General features: G+C 56.1%; 1 protein-coding gene across 5 annotated transcripts in view; it reads right to left on the minus strand.

Moving 5' to 3' along the window:
• Positions 1 to 5,508: 5,508 nt before the first annotated feature.
• Positions 5,509 to 20,371, minus strand: part of SAFB2 (scaffold attachment factor B2) — a 31,463-nt gene continuing 16,600 nt past the window's right edge. For 2 of the 5 annotated variants that reach the window (XM_032883686.1, XM_032883685.1), the window contains exons 12-22: positions 16,849 to 16,979; positions 15,667 to 15,758; positions 13,021 to 13,157; positions 11,366 to 11,656; positions 10,278 to 10,418; positions 9,185 to 9,247; positions 9,011 to 9,053; positions 7,914 to 8,044; positions 6,312 to 6,424; positions 6,123 to 6,189; positions 5,509 to 5,841 (exon numbers count right to left, since the gene is read on the minus strand). In XM_032883686.1, coding sequence (XP_032739577.1) covers positions 5,691 to 5,841; positions 6,123 to 6,189; positions 6,312 to 6,424; positions 7,914 to 8,044; positions 9,011 to 9,053; positions 9,185 to 9,247; positions 10,278 to 10,418; positions 11,366 to 11,656; positions 13,021 to 13,157; positions 15,667 to 15,758; positions 16,849 to 16,979 — 1,360 coding nt within the window. In that variant the 3' untranslated portion in view covers positions 5,509 to 5,690. Of the gene's footprint in view, positions 5,842 to 6,122; positions 6,190 to 6,311; positions 6,425 to 7,913; positions 8,045 to 9,010; positions 9,054 to 9,184; positions 9,248 to 10,277; positions 10,419 to 11,365; positions 11,657 to 13,020; positions 13,158 to 15,666; positions 15,759 to 16,848; positions 16,980 to 20,371 lie in introns of those variants that run through there. The other 3 variants (XM_032883688.1, XM_032883687.1, XM_032883689.1) reach the window with 2 other exon arrangements.

Below are 20,371 nucleotides of genomic sequence, written 5' to 3' on the forward strand. Positions count from 1 at the left end.
ACAGTGAATAACAAACCATCTTTTTTTTTTTTTTTAAAGGATTTTTTAAATGTAATCTCTGCACCCAGTGCGGGGCTCGAACTCACATCCCCAAGATCAAGAGTTGCGCAGTCCGTGGACTGGGCCAGCAGGGCGCCCCCAAGCTGTGTTACCAGCGTTACCAGGGGCGGTCCTCTCCGCTCTGCTGAGCTCGCTGTACCTTCCTTATCCCGAGCTCTGGGTTTGGAAAGGCCGGGCCCTGGAGAGCCGCCTGAGCACACGCCTGGGACATCTACCTTTGTTGCAGGGTGTGGACGGTATGCGGGCGCTGGGGGAGGGGATGGAATCTGAGACCCCAGCACCGCCCTTAATTCACCGGGTCCCGCGTCACTGTCCCGGGGGCCCTTCTGTGTAGCGGGGCATGGTCTCTGCTGTTTTGGTGTTTGCTGCCGCAGGCGAACCGGGCAGCTACGTCTGCTGTGGGTTCAAGGTCGCACAGGTACAAGCCAACAGCCCCAGGCCGCCCTGCTGCTCCTGGGCACACCCACCTTTCCAGGAGCGATCTGAGATCCCCCCACCCCGCCCCGTGCTGTTTTCACTTTCACTTAGGCCATTTCGGATCTCTGACGCCATCAGGGATGCAGCAAGTTGCCCCGGAGGTCAACTCCAAAGGTCAGACACCCGGGCGCACGCGCGCGCGCGCACACACACACACACACACACACAGGCAACAGTGTAGACAGTAAACTTCAAGTCAGCCTGTTTACTGGTGCCCAAAGGCATGGTCACTTCTCTGATTGCAAAGAAGCTGGGACTAAGCATGTCTGGGCTTGAGGACGTCTTCACAGCCACAGGACACGAATAGGTCTCATTTCTTCGGCCAGTGTTCACATCTGCGACCCTGAAAGCAGAGTGTGTCATGCCCCAGCGTGATGGACGAAGTAAAGACCTGCATAAGGATGTCCATATCCCAATACCTGACACCAGTGACAATGTCCCCTGACGTGGCAAAAGGGACTATGGCACATGTGATGGAGGTCACGGACCCTGGGGAGAAATGCACACACCCAGTTATCTTGCAAGCATTGCATGCAACGCTCCAGTCCTAAGATAAGCATAGCACTTTTGGGGAGAGGAGGAAATCACCATCGTGGGGACCCAGCACCCCACCAAGCGAAAGAGGGGTCCAGCAGACATGTTGGACCTGCCATGGTCGCCCATCAAATCCTTCCAGGATGAAGAAGGTATCACACCCCTCTGAGAAATGGGAAAGCAGTGGGCTCAGAGGGGGTGAGTCACTTTCCTAAGGACACACAGCGTATGAAAGAAGGGGAGCCGAGATGTGAATGCACCTGGCAGCTGCGAGCCCAGGTCCAAACCTTGGCTCACCAGCCTGTGACGACCGTGCCCCAGGGAGGGGTGGTCTTAATTGGTGTGTGTGTCGGGGGTGGGGGGTGTCAACCCCAGGAGTGTCAGCAGAGACCCCCGCCCCTCAGCCTGGCCAGCCAGCTAAAAGGCCCTCTGTCCCCACTGGCCATCTTTTGCAGCTGTTATTTTCTGAAAATCAAAAGGGCTTTTTATAACTTCACGTTTGAAGTTTTTTGACTGGGAGTCACACACGCAATTTACGACTGGCAATCATCATGCAGGCTTGGGAATTTCTGCAAAGTGAGAAAATTTAACCTAGCAACTGTTTTGAAATGTAATGAAATCTGTATGAGTACAAAATTTCGCAATTGATGAAGTTGACACATTTTTGTAGATGTGGAGACATTTGATAAGGTATTAATTCTGATTTTGCAGTTTTTCTTTTATCTGGAGCGGAGAATCCCGTTCTTCCTATTCTCCAGGCCTCAAAACATCTTACAGGTTCCCTGGACAGCACGAGCACCCCGGGACCTTTCCCTGCAGGCTCCCCACACAGTGCCGGTCAACATTAAGCACTTACTGTATGCCAGGAACAAATCCGAGTTTCTCACGTATTTGACTAATTTCATCTTCGCAAAGACCCTTTATGGTAAATACTACTATTGTTCCCTTCTTCCAGTTAAGGAAGCAGAAGCAGAGGACTATGAACTCCCCGTGGGCAGACAGGCAAACGGCGGGGGGGGGGGGGGGGGGAGATTGCGAGCCTGCCCCGCCCGCCTCTACCCAGTGCCTCTCAGTCTGATGGTACACTACAGAAGCCCTGTCTTTAAAAAAATTATTTTTATTTTTATTTTTTAAAGATTTAATTAATTTATTTGACAGAGGAAACACAGAAAGAGAGAGGGAACACAAGCAGGGGGAGTGGGAGCGGGAGAAGCAGGCCTCCCGCTGGGCAGGGAGCCTGATGTGGGACTCGATCCCAGGACCCTGAGATCATGACCTGAGCTGAAGGCACTTAACGACCGAGGCACCCAGGCGTCCCTAAAAAAATTTTTAACTTGTGATAAAATACACATAAAATGTAACCATCTCTAAGTGCACAGCTCAGTGGCTTTAAGCACATTGCCATTGTGCAAACATCCCCACCCTCCATCTCCAGAAAATTCCATCTCCCCAAACAGAAACTCTGAACCCATGAAGCATGGGACCCCCAGCCGCTGCCCAGCCCAGCTCCCACCCTCTCCTCTGTGTTGGTGTGGACGGGACTCCTCTGGGGCCCTCCTGGGAGTGGGGTCCTGCAGGATGGGTCCTGCTGTGCCTGGCTCCCCCCACCGAACCCAGTGTCCTGGGGAGGGGGCGGGGCAGGCCCTCTGCGTGGTGGCAGGTGTTCAAACTATGGATGGACCACGCCGTTTACCCATACCACCACCATACTCCATTACGATGGCTGTTAGAAATGCGCAGAAACCAGAGAATCAGTGTTGGTGAGGATGCGGAGTGGCCCTCTGTGCGTCACTGGTGGGGCCGTGAGATGCACAGCCGCTGTGGGAAACGGGGTTCCTCAAAAGCCGAAGGCAGAATGACCGTGGGAGTCAGCAGCTCCAGGCCTAGGTGTCTACCCAGAATGGGAAACAGGTGTGCAGGCAAACACATGGCCATGAACGTTGAGAGGAGCTGAGATGCCAACAACCCCTGTGCCCGTGAGCAGCCCCTTTCAGAACACAGACATTGGAGACAAACCGTTAAGACTCTTAATTGTAGGAAACAAACTGGGGGTTGCTGGGGAGAGGGGGGTGGAGCGATGGGGTTACTGGGTGCTGGACATCAGGGAGGTACATGTTACGGTGAGCACTGGGTGTTACAGAGGACTGACGGATCACAGACCTAAACGTTATGTGTTTACAAAAAATGGTCAAAAATTTAAAATAAAAACACAGATTTGGTTCTACTTCCCTTTTCTCTCCTGGGATAAAAATCAAGACCTAACAAAATCTAACTACACACTGTTTAAAAACAAAACAAAGTAAGGTGGGTTATCAGACACAAACAGAAAACATAAGAAAATAGTTTGTAACAGATACTGTGCACTCCGGCCGGTAAATGCTCGGGCCCGGGATGATGGGGCGCTTGGCCGCACACTCGCACACAGCTCTGACCTTGCATGAAGGTGGTGGGGAGGCAGACACACCCTAGCAGCCTGTCCATAGAGTGGGGTGACTCTAGGGAAGGTCCCAGACTCGATAATGAGCAATTTTCCCTCCATTTACCGGGAAGTTGCACCCTGGCAAAATTCCCATGTTGAGGTGCTGGCCCCAGGACCTTAGAAGGTGGCTGTATTTGGAGACGAGGCCTTTGCACAGGTCATTTGGGTGGGCCCCGACCCACGTGACCGGTGTACTTATAGGAAAAGGGAAATCTGGCCACAGACACACACACAGGGATATTCTTGACAGGCAGAGATCAAGGTGATGTGTCAACAAGCCAAGGGACACCACCAAAGATTGCCGGTGACCCCCAAAGCTGGGAGAGCATGGGACAAATTCTGTCACAGCCTCGGAGGGAAACTTGACCCAGACTTCTGGTCTCTAGGACGGTGAGAGAGTATTATTTGTTTCCAGCTCTGTGCTGCGGCAGCCCCCGCAAATGCCCAGATTTTACCCATGTTAAGAACAAGTCTGGGGGCATCTGGGTGGCTCAGTGGGTTAAAGCCTCTGCCTTCGGCTCAGGTCATGATCCCAGGGTCCTGGGATAGAGCCCCGCATTGGGCGCTCTGCTCTGCGGGGAGCCTGCTTCCTTCTCTCTCTGCCTGCCTCTCTGCCTACTTGTGATCTCTCGGTGTCAAATAAATAAATTTAAAAAAAGAACAAGTCCAGTTTCAGGCCCAGCTGTTAGGAAGGGGGTGTTCTCACGCCCCCAGGCTGTCTAAAGCTCCGACGGGGCAGCTTGGCGGCAGCACCCGGGGCCAAGGGCCCTTGGTCTCGCTCCTGGACATCAGTCACTCCTACCTCCTGGAGGGCGGTCACTTCACGGCAGCTAGGGGGACGAGATCTCAAAACGGGTCTCACCCACCCCAGGCTGAGTCTGGCTTTTATCACCCCACACGGTGAGCTCAAACCCTAATTTCCAGGCTCTGGCTTGTGGAGAAGAGACGGGCCCCGTGCAGGAGGCCCCATGGAGACAGCATCCTGTCAACCTGTCATTGGAGAATGACTCTGAGAGCCCCCATGCCGGGGGAAACTCACGTGGCATGTCCTCGGTGCGACTCAGAGGACACCAAGGGCCAGAGCTGACCTGCCTTTAACGCTCGGCTTCTGCAGCAGGCTGGGAAGGACTTTCAGATTGCTCTTTTAAAGCTAAACACCCCAGCGGGAGCACAGGCTACTCCGGGAGAACTGGCAATTGTTCGGTAGCCTGCAGGGCGGCTGTCCTAGTTCTGGAGGGAGGGAATCCAGGTGCCTGGCAGGGGACGCTTTGGGGTTAACTCTCCCCACTCCGGATCAGGGCCAGGATTCGTGGGTCGTCCTCCTGCCTGCCCCCAGGTCCACCCCATTTATGGGGTTGGGAGGAGGGACAGGCTTGGCCCCTGGGTACCCCGATGGGCCTGTCGTCACGCAAGCTCCCCGCCAGCCGCAGCTCAGCTGCTCTCTGGGGTCACGCTGGAGGGGCCTGGGACAGAGGGGCCGTGCCCAGCACTGAGGGCCAGCCAGGGACCTAGTAATCACGTGAGGAAATTACCTATTAATTTGCATTTCCAGAAAAATGGGGCGATCAAGCCCCCGTACCAAGCAGGGCCTGCCCTCAGCCAGACCCCCAAAGCTGGCACACCATCAGCAGAGCCCGCCTCACCTCAGGCACACCAGCATGAGGAGCGAAGCGACTGGTCTGAGGCCCCCACGATGCAGACCCCCCGCTGCCTTGAAGAATTTCTAATTCGGATCCCAGCCCTGCCCCTACTGCAATCCTTAGGACCTGGTTCCTCATCTGTGGCAAGGGTAGGGGGGTGGCGCAGGGCTGTTGGGGGGACTCGCTCAGATGGGCCCAAAGGCACGAGGCCGCTGCTGAGGTGGGCACCACCCTCGGCCCCGCAGTCACCGTGACACACACGAGTGCGAACCATAAACTTTTATTAATGGAAAATGGAATGCCTCGTTAACAGAAATCTTGTCTTAAAAACGTCAGAGAACACGTTTATTTAAAAAAAAAAAGTGAATTCACATTGTATTGAGCTACAACATGGTGGCAGGATTTGCTTTTGTTTCTTAAAAGGTTCCACAAGTTCAAGGTGACTCGGGCAGAGAGTCAACAGTACGTCCTCCTACCTGGACGCTCGGAGTGTGTGGGGCTTAGTAGCGGCGGGTGAAGTGGGGGTACGGATGGGGGTGGGGGTGAGGGACTCGGCTGCCCCGGTCCTGGCCGGTCATTCCTCCACCTTCCAGTCCGCCGCCGGGCACCATGTGGCCCTGGGAATGCCCGCCTTGTGCAAAGCCGCCTCGCCTAAGAACAAAGGCACACGTTTTGTCCCCTCCAAGTGCGGTACGTTTTCCTCGTTACGTGGGGCAGCACACGGCTCTGCAGCCCTAAGAGCCCGTCTGGCTTTTTCCAGGCGGGAGCAGTCCTCATCGCGGACCACATTCCAGGCGCCTGGGGAGTGACTTGCGGGGGCTGCCCAGAGCCGCTCTGGGGGCTTGCTGTCTAAACACTCAACCCAGCACGCTGGTCAAACATGCAAAAATAGGAAAGGAAAGGAAAGGAGGAGCAGGGACAAAACTCCTTACCCCGACATCCCGCCCCGATTTGCCATGTGTCCTGGCCCTGAGGGTCCAGAGAGGCCCCTCTCACCACCTGGAAGAAAGGAAAGTGTTTGCACACATTTTTCTCAGAAGCCCCTGGAAGCCTCAGCAACTGCTGGGAGGGAGTGGGCCCTGGAGTGTCCTGGAAACGTGCGGCCCTCCTTCAGCCCGTACCTTGCCACCGCGCGTGCTCCCTGCCTGCCGTGCCTGCGTCCACCGAGCCCGGCCACGCGCGCTCCGGATGCTCTTCTAGCCTCTGACTGTGCTCCGCCCAGTCACGCCCACCCCTGCGTCAAAACAGAAAGCAGATACGTAAGTGTCCCCCCACGCCTCTACAGTGAGGCCGTGGCCCAGCTGATCCTGCCCTACACCGAGGGTTCCTGAGAGAAGAGGGCAGAATATGAGGACACGCCCCCAAAGACACGCACGTGGCCAGCGAGCACACGAACGGGAGCTCAGCTCGGCCATTGCGACAAGCAAGCGCATCAGCTGTGAGACCCCTGCACCACCCGCGAGGCTGGCCCGTGACCAAAGGACAGATGGCAAGAGCTGTTGAGGATGTGGACAAACAGGGATCCTTGCGTGTGGCCAGTTTGAGAAGGTAAAATAGGACAGCACACGGTATCCGTGAGACCCGCCGCGTCCGTCCCCGCCCATTTGCCCAAGGGAGCGGGAAATGTGTTCCCAGAAAAACTGGAACACACACACTGCAGCACGGCTCTGTGCAAGCCCCGAAGTGGAATGGCCCAGTGTCCCCCCGCTGCTGAGCAGAGAAATAAAACGTGGTCTCTGCACACGTGGCACGTTACTCAGCCAAAGAAAGGAACGCAGCTCTGACCCGTGAGACCGCGTGGCTGAACCCTGCCAACACGACAGCGAGAGAAGACAGACGCGAGAGGCCATATAATGGGATTTCAACTTGCGTGAGATGCCCAGAGCAGGCAAACCCAGACATGGACCGGATCCGCAGGAGCCAGGGCAGGGGGAGGCAGAATGGGGAGAACCGTGAACGGAGGGTCCTTTAGGGGTGATGACAACGTTCTAGAGTGGGCGGTGGGGATGAGTGTACGGCTGTGAACATACTAGGAGCCGTGGCTTCAAAGGAGTCATCTCTACGGCGCGGGACTGTGGCTCAAGGAAGTGGTTTCAACAAAGAGAAGCTCCAGGGAGTGCAGCTCCCACAGGGTTCCGGTGTGTGGGCGGCGCCACCACCAGCGGCGCCCAGGCCCAGGCCCAGGCTGACGCGTGTTCTAAGACGTGCGACGAGGAAGCCATCCGAGCCCCCGACACCTGTCCTCAAGGGTGACTGCTTGGCCGCCCCCCACGCACAGGTGGCCGTCGCCCAGCCAGAGGGTGACGGCGCGCACAGCTCCCTTTCGTCTGCCGGAGTTCTCCTGGTCCTGCTTCCCGCAGGTACTTAAGGCAGAACGGACCGTCCGGTGTTCTAGGACCGAGTGCTAAGTAGGGCGCTCGGGAAAGCACTTCACATCGATCTAGCAAAACGGTGCTGCCCTCTTCGTTCCACACCCAAAAACCCACCTCAGGGAGGCAGAGCCTTCTGACAGGCACCCCCCTCAAACACCTACAAGGGACTGGGGGGCAGGGGTCGGGGTGCAGAGCCTCTCTATTCTCTAGGTCCCCGGGGCAAGTGTAAGAAAGGCTCCAGGGCTGTCCCCGTCAGCAGGCGGGGGTTCCCATGACCAGGGGCTGAGGCGCGTGGGGAAGGGCTGCTGGGGGCAAACCAGCAAGGCTTCTCCGGCCGGCCCATCTGCTAACCTGGGTGGAGGTGGTGGCCCCCGGCCCTCACTCATCCTCTTGTCGGAGCCGTAACCCCCCCAGCCGTCCCGGGAGTCCCGGCTGTGGCGCTCTGGCGGTCCTCCGTGTCCATGGCGGTCATCTGAGTAGTGCTGGAAGGCATAAGAGGGACAAGGCGACTCTAGCCACGTCACTCTCGGACAGGCTCATGAGCCTGCTGTAGCCAGCCGGGGGGCGGCTCTGAGAGGACCTGCCCAGGCCCCTCCTGACCCCACCTCGCCGGACACGCTCTTCTACCCAGACAGCGCCACGGGAACCTGAACGGGGTCTCTTGCCTCCCAAGGCCCTCCAGCCTAAGAACCATCACGCGCCCCTGCAGCCCATCTCTGGCGCCACGCCTAGTGCCAGCAGAGGCCGCTCTGGCCCCGCGCTCGTGGAAAGCCCCGCACTTTATGGCGCTGAAGGGACCTCTGCGAAGAGTCCCTTAGAGTCTTCCCGGGAAGAATCAGGACAGCTCCTCCTGCTGGTGACAGGAGGGCCCCTCCCACACCCCCAGGGTGGTCAGCGGCCTCTCCGTGTGACACCAGAGGCAGCAAGCACACAGGAACCACTCTGTGCTCTGGCCAACCAATCCTGTGCTCTGGAACCCAGCACACTGCAGCTGGACGGAATCACACCATGTTCCCTCAAATATCACACTGCTGGCTGGCTTAAAGGAACAGGATTCCGATGCTCACCTCCTTTCTCCTGGAGGACTACCCTCTTCTCTGAGCATCCCTCTGCAGAGTACCAGAGACACAGGGACCCCCCCCACACCAACATGGGCAAAAACACCGCATGGGCTAAGCCCCTGAGTGGGGTATCGTGGGCAGCTCACAGTACGAAGACTCAAAGACCCTCTAAACAAGTGGGCGACCCAGAAACACTCGCAGATTCCACTGAATGCAATTACACAAAAACAAACCCTATGTGTTCAAAAAACACACAGACTCACGAATCAGAAAATAATCAGTCACGTATGCTTCCACTCACTGGTCAGAACCGACATGTCCACAAGCCCCCGCCCCCGCAGCACAGAAGCAGGTGCGCCTCAGGCTTGGGGTCTAGGTTTTACTTACTTGCCCATCTCGCTCTCCCATCACTGACCTGGAACCTTCCCTCCTGCAAAAGGGAAATATCTCATTCCAATGGCCGCTGGTGGCACCAGACAACACTATGGCAGGTCCCCCACACAAGTTTCACAATTGGGGTACTTATTCCATTCCACCCAGTAAGAACTGTAATTTACTGGCCTGTGAAACAAAGCTGGCTTGCATCTAAAGCCTTCTCCCTGAGGACGGGAGGGAAGCTGCGGCCTAAGAAGGTGGGAATAAAGATTTCACTGAACTGAATTCCCCTGGAGCGATCTCAGAGGCAGCAACCCATACCACGTAGCCCATGCCTCATTTATCTGTGACCTGGTAACAAAATCCAAGGTCTACCAGGGAAGCCTTAGAGGGTCCCCAACCTCTGGTTTGATCCAATACCCGTGATTCACACTGAATCTCCACACCACCATTCATTACATGAGTGGTGTCTCAGCCCATCTTTCCCTGCTTTCCCTTCCTTACTGAAGAGCTAATGAACGGTGAAATGGCCCAGAGATACGAAGCCCAGGGGAGCATGATGAGAAACCCAGATAGAGAACTCTTAAACTAGAAAATTGAGGGCTGACTTTCTAATGAACTATATATATTTCTCTTTTAAAATGACACTGACCAGAAAAAAAAAAAAGGGGGAGGAAAAAAAAAAAAAACCTATTTCTTTAAAAGGGCCTGGCTAAAAAAACCTTCTCAAACCTTTAAACTGGCCAGCCAAGCAACAAGAACTTTCCTGCGTGCTGGTCGGTTCTCAGCTGGGTGTGCTGGCAGAGGAGCCTGTGCTGGTCAGCAAAGCTTGGGGACGAGGACTCTGGCCACTCTGCCTGCAAAGGCTCGGGCGGGTCACACCTTTTCTCTAAACAGCTTCCTCCCCGTACAGACAAGGAGGCTGGGCATACCTTCCTTAAAACCCTGCTTCCCAAGGGGCTTGCCCCAATGGAGGAGTGGCTGGGAGAGTCCTGGGAGCTGTGAGGCCCTGAGTGTGGGGCCCAGGAGAGCTGAGGCTCAGGAATCACCCCAAGACTCCACCAATCTGTGAAGAGGGCACTGCGTGAAAGGAGCTGGGGACGCCCTAAGGGACGAGTCCCACATCCTGCTGCAGGCGTGACCCTGTAAGTCCCATGTGCAGCAGGCCGGCCAACCATAGGGAGCCTCACGAGTAAATGAGACGTCAGAGGGAGAGACCCATCCCTGCGTCGAGCTGAGGTGGCTCCATCCACAGCTGCAAGAGAGGGTGGGTGCTGACCTGTCAGCCACATGGTCCTGGTACTGGCCCCGGTCTCGATGGTCAAAGTCGTGGAAGCGGTGATCAGGGCGAGGGAAGTCGGGACGGTACCTGTCCTCCATGGCCACACGCTTGCCTTCCGGCCAATAAGCATCATCCCGCCTGTTTTTTATTTTTAAAAGGACGTGAGTTTCACTTATGACAGAATGAAGGAAAAAATGGAAGGAGGTAGAGGTGGGGAGGGGAGCTCTCTCCAGACCCCGTATCATTTAAAATGTCCTGCAGGGCTAATCTCTAAACATTCAATCATTATTGCTTTGATTTGATAAATTGAAATCCCCCAAACTGCAAGAGGCATGCCCGAATTCTCATCTGACAGCCCTGAAAGGAGGGCTGCTGGGAACTAATTGTATCACAAGGCTGTTAATACCTTGATCCCCGCGTGAGCCCAGATGCAAGTGAAATGAAATATTTGATTCCTCTGCAACGCCATTCCGAGCTGCCACATTTCCCCCTTCCTGTCTTCTATGGGAACCTGAACCTCCCTCTGAGTTTTTTGCAAGAGCGAAGGGAATCAGACGGGGTGATAGTGAACTACATACAGCTCCGGATGGCATCCAATTATCTTCTTCCTCATCCTCCCCAGAACACTGGGCTCATGGGGGGTGGGGTGACGGGTGACCGTCAGTTAAGCAGCTCAGAGGGGCTGGAGACCAATAAACCTACTTCGTGAACGGGAAGGCAATTTCCTGTTCTACAGCGCCATTCCGTGCCTCTCCCTCTACCGGCCGACTGGCGGCCCTGGCGCCCACGGGCCTCACGCAGGCTCCGCCGCCCCGCAACCGGCACCCGGCGGGCGGTTATGCTCTGCGGGGAACCGTGCTGTGAAGACGGGCGCGGCCTCAACGAGCACCGCAAACCTCACCAAGGGGCAACTATCGAGATTCTCCGCGGGACAAGTCAGGCAAATCGTCGGCGAGCCCCCGGATGCTGGACCCCAGAACCCAGAAGCTGGAGCTGGCAGCCGCTGAGAGTCGTGCGCAGGTGTCCGGGGGCGCCAGGCTCGGTCGTCAACGTCCCCCACTCCGCAGGGAAGGGGGGGGGCTCACCGCCCGTCGTCGTAGGGCCTCCGAAGCACGGGCCGCCGCTCCTGCTCGTAGCGCAGCTGCTCCTGCTGGCGCCGCAGCTCCTCGCGCTCGCGGTGGATGCGCTCCTGCTCCTTGCGCCGCTCCCGCTCCACGCGCATGCGCTCGCGCTCTAGCCGCTCGCGCTCCATGCGCTCGCGCTCCAGCCGCTGCCGCTGGCACTCGAGCTGCAGGCGCTCCCGCTGCAGCCGCGCCTTCTCTTTGCGCTCGTGGAAGGCCTCCAGGCGCTGCTCCCGCTCGCGCTGCTCCCGCTCTCTGCTGGGACATGGAGGGCCGCCCTGACTTCCCTGCAGGCACCCCGGAGTACCCGGAGACCCGGCGACAGGCGCCACCCCCACTGCGCGGAGCCGCGCGCCTGGGCTGCAAACCCCCGCCTCCACGCTCCCTCCTTTGTCGCTAGAGCCAAGCCAGGGGTGAGCCGGGAGGCCGGGGGCACGGGCCAGGAGGGTTTGGCTCACAGGCACAAAGTGAAGCCACAGGTTACAGGGGAGAGAAGTAAGAGAACTGGAGGTAGCCGCTGCGATGGAGGCTGCGGGGCTCAGGAGGACCCCGGAGCAAGGTCCGCATAACCCGGAACGGGTCTTCTTTCTTCCCACCTTCCCCCCCAGAAGCTGGCACTTTCTAGGGACCCTGCCTTTTCCGGCGGACCCGGGAAGCTGCGGGCGCACTAGGCTGGGCGCGCACTAAGGTGGCCGGCGGTATAGGGCCTGGCTCCGTCATCAGCCACCACACACCCGGGGCTCCGGGCACGGACGCCCCCTCTGCACCTGCAAAGGGAGTTGCTGTCACTCCTCACACCTGCCCCCGGGACTGGGAGGCTCCAAGGCCAGCGTGGGCCACTGGGAAACAAAGAGAGCCAACAGTGCCTTTACTTCCTAAGACTCCATAAACAGAGGTCAGCGACCCACTAAGTCAGAAAGCAGACGGAGTGTAACCAGAGAAGTTTCTACACATCCCGCTTCCACTCAAGCAAGATCGCTAACACCGTGACACAAAGCTTTCGTTTCGCCGAGTGGGGTATGAAGAAAAATGACAAGGGAGCCTTAGATGGAAAAAGGCAGAAGGCAGAACTGGGAAGAGGCCGACTTCCAGAAACTGTCTTCCTAAACTAGAGGTAAACGTGGCAAAGAATGTCGCGTGCGACCAAGGCTGCCCGAATCGCCACAAACGTGGGCACTTCAGGAGCGAAGACAGCACTCTGGCGCGTACCGTCTCTAATGAACGTGCCACGTCCCCTGGCTGCATTCCTGCTCCTATGCATGTGGGGCTGCAGCAGGGACGACTATAAAACCTTGACACCGGGGGCCCTTCCATCAAGGCCACACACGGGTGAGCCCGCTCCCCGGGCCAGGGGACTCGCCACACAGCAGAGAGCGAGCACCTGCGCGGCTCGGTCAGGTAAGCGTCAGACTCTTGGTATCAGCTCAGGTCTCGAATGAAATCAGCTCTGACGAACGTCATGCCGAGGCTGACCACGACTGCTCATGACCCTCGCCTTTCGCCTCGGCTAACAGCAGGCAGCCAGTAAGCCTGGGCCAGGCAGGACACTTGCTTGGGGAGAAGGGCGGAGCGCCCCTGGAGGAGACCACCCACCTGCCGGCCTGCCGGGCCCCACTCACCGCCGCCTCTCCGTCTCTCGGATCTCCCGCTCCCGCTGCCTCTGGCGCTCGCGCTCCCTCTGCTCTTTGATTTTATCAAATGACAAGATGTCTCTCTTCTCTTTGCTTTCCGATTTGCGGTCCTGACTCTTGGAGCTCTGTTGATCGAAATTGGTTCACTCACGTCAGAAAAATGCAGCCGGTGCACAGTGGAAGTTAGATACGCGTTTCTCTGGGGTAGGTTAAAATTCCTCTGTCCCCCATGGCTTCCAGGAAGGCCCAGGAGGCAGTTCGGCTCACCCACAGCCCAGAGGTACTGCTCGCTCGGGAGAACTGCCTTCTCACACCGCAATCATAGGGGGTCACGGGAGAGCAAGGAGGGGGCACCTCACAAAACCTACAGGCAGGTCTCCCTGCCCAGCAGAGCCAAGGACTCCGCGCCGTCTAGAACAAGGCCCCACGGAGCTGCGGGCACGTGTATCCTGGCTGCCCCGCTAGACGGCGGGCCGCATGGCTCACGTCTCACCTGCCGCCTCAGGCCTTCAAATCCCACAGGCCGAAGCAGCTCTGCCGTGCAGGAGCTCCTACTCGGCGACAACGTGCTCACGGGCAACTGCCGTGCTGCTCCCTCTCCGGGTGAGGCAGGCAACGCTGCCCGCCGACTCTCACCTCTGAGGCTCTCAGGGGCTAGGACGCCCAAGCTGGCCACGATCACCCTCTCAGAAAGCTTTCACAGCTTGGGACACCTGTGTGTCCTGCAGCCCCCCACCCCCGGTCTCTAGGGAAGGGGCTTGGTAGACATTTTTAAAAATGTCCTCAGGTTATTTTAATTATCTTGAGGACCAACCCAAGAAAAAGACAAGCCGTAGTTATGAACAGATGATTTTGCTGAAGAAAGAGAGGAGCAGAGGGGACGATCTCATCACAAATAAAGACCGGACCCCAAAACACCAGGATGACACTCTTCGCCTGAGAGATGGGCTGAGTTTTGAGTCTAATCACACACCCTGCAGGCCAGGGGGCGCCCAGGCAAGGCACTGGAGTCTCCGAGTTGGACCCCAGGCTCGCAGCGGGCCTCCCGCGTCCCCGCAGCCGGCGCGCTCTACACACCCAGGGACCGTAGCATCCTGTTCCCTTTCTGAAGGGCGCTCGGAGAATACCCGTCCCAAGGAACGTCTGTGCTCCTCAGCACCTAGAGATGCAGAGCCCGGCACGGCCCGTGTGAACAAATGCTGCCTCACAGCAGTCCTCGACAGGGGCCGTGACACCAGTGAGTGTCTCTAAGCGAGGGAGCAGGGAAGAGGATCACAGCGCAGCTGGAAACACATGCGCAGGCGCACAGCCCCTCCCCCCACTGACAGCTTCCAAGGGCACCACCCCGAGGTCGCGGGCTAGTCTCACTGGGACAACATTCTAGAGATGGGGGCAGAGAACCAGCTTAGCTTCCCAGGGCTGGGGCTGGGCCGGTGGGGCGGATCATGAGCAGGAGAGCTCTCCGGTGACCGGATGGCCCTGCATCCGGACAGCAGCGGTGCTCACGTGAGACTCCACCAGGACCTGAAAGTCCCGGCACTCCACTCACGCACACCCCGCAGACCAATGTCACCGTCCCTGGCTTTGAAACTGGGTTACAGTTATGTGAGCGGAAATCCCTGGGGGAAGCAGGGGGATGGGTACATCTATCTCCATACTATTTTGGCAACTTTCTGTGAGTCCGTATTTGGAAACAGAGTGTACACGCTGTGTCGCGAGTGCGATGCCCTTGGAAAGGAAGTGTGAGGAGTCCACGTGAAAGGAAAGAGGCTTCTGTTCTCGTGCTGTCCTTCTACGTGATCTCAACATTCTAATTAGGCAGACTTTATTACTATTTATTCTAACTTCAGAGCTTTTCAGCTCATAAGTTTATGGGGTTTTGGGGGGGGGCTTTCTTTAGATTTCTCTATTTTATAGTTCTAAGTTTTTACAGTTTTCATGTAGCCCGTAAGAAACATGACCTTAGGAATGACTGTATTTGAGAAAGCAAATGTTCATTGCAAAAGTCACAATGAAGCGTTCTTAGGTGAACACTCCGTGTTAGCTCTGTGTTTGTTCTAAGAGGACAACCCTCCTAGGAACGTTTCAGCCAGAACCTTCAGCTGGTAAGCAGAGGGTTTCATTTTCCAGGGTGGGGAAAAAAACCAAAAGGAGAAGCCACCGGTCCGCCCAGCTGTGTGCTGCTCACGGCACGGAGGCCGGTTCTCTGACAACGTGGAAGTCGGTTTTGCGGTGGACTCCCCTTTTCTTCCCCATGAACGTCCCAGAAGAAGGGGACTGGCCAGCACAGGTCAGCCACACAGCAGAGCCCACCTTCCGACTTGAACAGCCTGGGTCCTGCCCGTCCCACCCCATGGTGGGCTTTCTGTGAACCGGTTTCCTTCTAGAGGATGGTATAATCCGACAAAGAACCAGCAAAGGGTCAACACATCACGGAAAGGAAAAACACTGAGCACAGTTTTGAAACACGCCGTAGAACCCAACCCTGGGTGCGCACATCCAGCCTAAACAGGGAGGAACGTGCCTCTGAGCACTTCGAAGGACGCTTCGATGCGGTTTTCCTAATGCGAATCCAAGCGGTCCTTCAACCACCCACAAATGCGCGGGACCTGACGCAGGACACACAATACTTACTCGCTCTTTCGACCTGCTTGTGGTTTTCACGCTAATGACAGGCTCTCCTTTCGATTTGTCCATCACAACCGTCCGCTCCATTCCTCTGCTTCCTTCAGGGAGAAAACAGCGCTCTGTGCACCTGCCCACAGCCCCGCTTCACGACGGCAGGCCGCGGCCAGGCTGCCGCGGGGTTCTCGCCGCTTCCTCGAGTAACTCAAGCGAACCCTGGAGCCTCCGCACCTCCCCTCCCCACTCGTCCTGACCTGCGGCACCGTGGAAGGAGGCCGCTGGCGTGCCCTGACCGGGCCTCGCTCACCTGGGATGGAGCGGCTGTGGGTTCCCCGCAACGTACACTGTGAATCACAGTCAAGACGCACCCGGCAGCACACACACCCCCGACCCACCCACTGGCTTCACCCGCACACTCAATCCTAGCGGCTCCAGGATAACCACTTTCCATTTTTTCATCCTCCTCCACATTCTGGAAAGCTCTGCAGAGCTCAGGCCCTTGTGCTCTGAGTCAGATGGCTGGGCTTCCCTTCATGTGTGTACAGCAATAAAGGCTTCCAAATGGATTCTGCCCCTCGACGACACAATAACCAGACTCGAACCGCGGCGACTATTACTGATTTGGGGAGACTCGCAATACTTGAGGAACACTTTAAAAACACGTTCCTCACGAGACTGCCAGTAAATTACCCCGAACGCTTAAGATCCAATTTGTAACGGGCTGTACCCAATTCCAACGCTCCAGATGGCTGAGTTTTGTTTGTTTTATGGGGGGGGGGGGGGGGGGGGGGGAGAACTGGGTTTTGTTTTTTCCACAAAACATTCTGTGGCGCCTCAAGGCAGTCTCAAGGCGTGGAACAAGCTGCACAGCCGCATCAAATCTGTGACAAGAACGGGGCCGCCTCTCCCTCGCACAGCTGCCGAAGGTACGCGGGAAGATCAAGAAGCCGGGTCCCCAAGCTGCCAGTGACCATAAATCACGGAGTGCAACACCTCCAGGTGTGCGAGGTCAGCAGTGACTCCTACAAACCGCGCCACCCCCGGGCCCTGCCGCGTTTCAAGGCTGCCCGTCCGCAGTCGGCCGGGCCAGTGCACAGGCCCTCGCTGGCTCCCTCGGCCCACGCCCGCCTCCACCCAGCCCCTCCCGCCAGGCTCTACCCTCCCCGGGAGACCTCGGAAGGCTCCGCTCACCTGATTTGGTGACTCGGGAGCGATTGGCAGGCCCTGGTTTCGGCTCATCCTCATCTTTTTCTTCCTTCTTAATGTCTTCAGGTTTTTTTTCCTCCTTTTTCTCCATCTTCTCTTCCTTCTTAATCACGGTTCTGTTGAAAAACATGGTCATCCACTTGGGTTCCTGGGACTCTGGCAGGAGGTCGGTCATTTGGACTTTCCGCATAAAACCAACCCACCGGGCGGCAAGCGGACAGGGACAGTTACTGGGGAACCACGGAAATGACCTAATGCCCTCCCGGGACCTGGCCCTCATCCTCCCCGGAGTTCTCTGCTACGCGCAGAAATAGGCAGCACGGAGGCTCGTGGATAGTTTTCCAGAGTGCTCGACGCACTGGTCTGTAGGACAGACACGCGGGCCCATGTGAGAGACACTCCCAAGTAGAGAAGAATGCCTGTGAAAAACTGATTTTTCGTGTTTCACTCTGGGTGGAATTTTTAAATTTATGTAGAAATAAACATTTTTTCCAAATACGGCACAGAACAGAGGCGGAGCACGAGGATGCGAGGTGCCTGCGCCACGGGGCAGTGGGCCACCCGCCCTCCGCTCGGCGCCGGGTCACTGCTGCACACTTTGGGGGAGCTACAATGGCATGCTACGCGCCAGCTCCCACAGAACCTGCCGGTAATGTTTCAACTGAAGCCGGCTTTATTCTACACAGTGAACTGAATCATCACGGCCATTCACAATTGTCTCCCATATTCCCTAATGCTGTTTGTCTCGGGTAATTAAATCGCACACTTATTAAATGCCCACCGTGTACCAGGGCCCAGGACGGGAAAGCCAGGCCCCTCGGGGTTCCCTAACCAGTGCTCCCCGCCCTCTGTTGCCTACAACTCAGGCTGTCCAAGGAAACCCCTCCTAGCTCACTCTTCCACTCCCAGCTTCCACAGTACAAAGCTGTCATCTTGTTTTTTTGAGGGAGGGAGGGAGGGAGAGAGAGAGAGAGAGAGAGAGTGTGTGTGTGTGTGTGTGTGTGTGTGTGTGTGCTGGGGGTTTGGTGAATGGGAAGGGGCAGAGGAAGGAGGAAAGGGAGAATCCTAAGCGCACTCCATGCCCACTGCGCGGCCCAACCTGGAGCTCAATCGCACAGACCTGGAGCTCACGACCTTCGCGAAAACAGAGATGCCTAACCAAATGAGCCACTCAGGCACCTCGGAGGTGTCCTCTTTTAAATAATACCCACTTTGGGATCCCTGGGTCGTTCAGTAGGTTAAGCATCTGCTTTCACTCAGATCGTGATCTCAGGGGCCTGGGATCGAGTCCCGTGTTGTCCTCTGCACTTAGCTTGGAGTCTGTCTGTCCCTCTGCCCCTCTCTGCCAACTTGTGCTCATGCCCTCTCCCTCTCAAATGAATAAGTAAAATTTTTTAAAAAAGATTAAAATAATATTCACTTTAAGAAAACTTTTTTTTTTAATATTTTATTTTTAAGTCATCTCTACACCCGATCTGGGGCCCGAACCTACAACTCTGAGCTCAAGAGTCAGACTGTGCCACTAATGGAGCAAGCCAGGTGCCCCAAGGGAAACTTTATTAAGTAGAAGCTTTTTAAAAAATAAATACTTGAGCAAGAAAAGAGAGAGAGAGAGAGAGAGATAACAAGGGAGGAGCAGAGGGAAAGAATCCCAAGCAGACTCTGCTGAGCAGAGCCCGATGGGACTGAATTTCACGACCCTGAGATCATGGCCTGAGCCAAAACCACGAGTTGAACGCTCAACCAACTGAGCCACCCAGGTGCCCCTAAAATTCTTTTACACTGTAAACACACACCATAATATCTGATAGCGTAACCGGGATCAAGAACTTGTTTTTAGCGTATTGGTTCTGCTTACAAAGACAAAACCCAAGAACCCCAAATACCACAGGTACATCAAACAATTTCCCTGGGATGACCACCACAGGGCCTTTGCGGTCGATCACTGGGTTCCAGGCCTGGGCCGAGGCTCAGCGAGGCTGGGACGGCACTGGGACGACACTGGGCTTGCTGCACTACAGCACCTCTCCCCTAGGCTTTGTCGCGGGTAATACCCGTGCATCTACTTCCCCTCAACGGCTACAGGAGTCCATGTCCCTTCTAGTGGGACAGAGATGGCTTCTGGGGACCACACGGCTGCAAGTAAAGCCGTAACAAGTCACATCTGATGTGCATCTGCCGCTATTCGGGGTGGGGGGGTGCCCTCTCTCTCCAAGGAGACCCTCTGCCCATCCATAGTCACATGGCACATCCCAGACACAAAGGAACTTCTCTGGACACCACGTTAAACAGAATTTCTGAAAGACAAACATAAGCACGAGAAAAGGCTGGAGGAGTATACACGGAAGAGGGTTACCCTCGGGTAGTGGGATTACACTTGACGTTTGTCTGGACTTTCCAAATAGCAACCACATGAAAATCACTCATCCAACCCCGAGAGGACGAGCCACTTTGTTGGAAAAGTACTTCAATTTCACTTAGATTGACTACTGCACCTACAAATTTTTTTTTTTGAAGATTCTATGTATTTATCTGTCAGAGACTGCATCCACACACAAGCAGGGGGAGCAGCAGACAGAGGCAGAAGCAGGTTCCCTGCCAAGCAAGAGGCCCGCTGAGGGGCTCAATCCCAGGACCCTGGGATCACGACCCCACCTCAAGGCAGACGCCTAACCGACTGAGTCACCCAGGTGTCCCTGAATCCTGAAATTCTTAAAGCAAAAGAAAAGATTAAAAAAGGTTTACTAGAAGAAAGAACTATTGTTCAAACGTATTTTGAATTACTCAACCTCCTAATCAGACCACTTGAAGTCAGTTTATCCCAAGTTCATCAGCTGGTTCTCTGCCCCCGCGCTGGGGGCGGCCAGCCCAGACTGAATCCTGGCCTTGCCCCTCGCTAGCCGGGCAAGTGCCCTTCAGCCAGGCACTTCCCTTTGCGGAGCCTGTTCCCCCTGCGATCTAGGACCCTTCCAGGGACAGAATGGACCACGTGATGCAGGTGAGCTAGCTTTTACCCCTGTCCTTTCTCTCGCGAAAACACGTTTCACCGTGTGTTCAGAAAACCAAAGAAGAAAATGCATCCCAAAACACAAGAACTCTGAACAACTCTGAGCAGCTACCAGTAGTCTGCGAGCACAGGGGGTTTTTCAGCGCGGCAGACAGAACACGTCTGAGACAGGTCTCGCCTGTAAACATACAAAGGCTTAATCCGACATCATTGCTCACCAGCCTGAGGACTCCACTTTGGGATGAAGACCAGCAACGAAACCTTTCAAAACGGGAGCTGTACACCTGGGAGTGTCAGTGAAGTCCACACGTGCACTCACTATACGTTTTCTTAACACAAGAAACAATGGCCAGTGGAATCAGTGAGACGGACCGATTCTCAGCACAGGGCTCGGTCTTGAGAGAGAGCGGCCCCGGGAGGACGAGTAAGTGGTCCTGACGGTGTAAACTTACTGTACTCAGCACTGAGAATTACACCATCAGCAGCATCACCAGAATCTAC

The sequence above is a fragment of the Lontra canadensis genome, unplaced genomic scaffold (genome assembly GCF_010015895.1).
Source record: "Lontra canadensis isolate GAN:19392208 unplaced genomic scaffold, GSC_riverotter_1.0 scaffold88, whole genome shotgun sequence".
NCBI lineage: Eukaryota > Metazoa > Chordata > Mammalia > Carnivora > Mustelidae > Lontra > Lontra canadensis.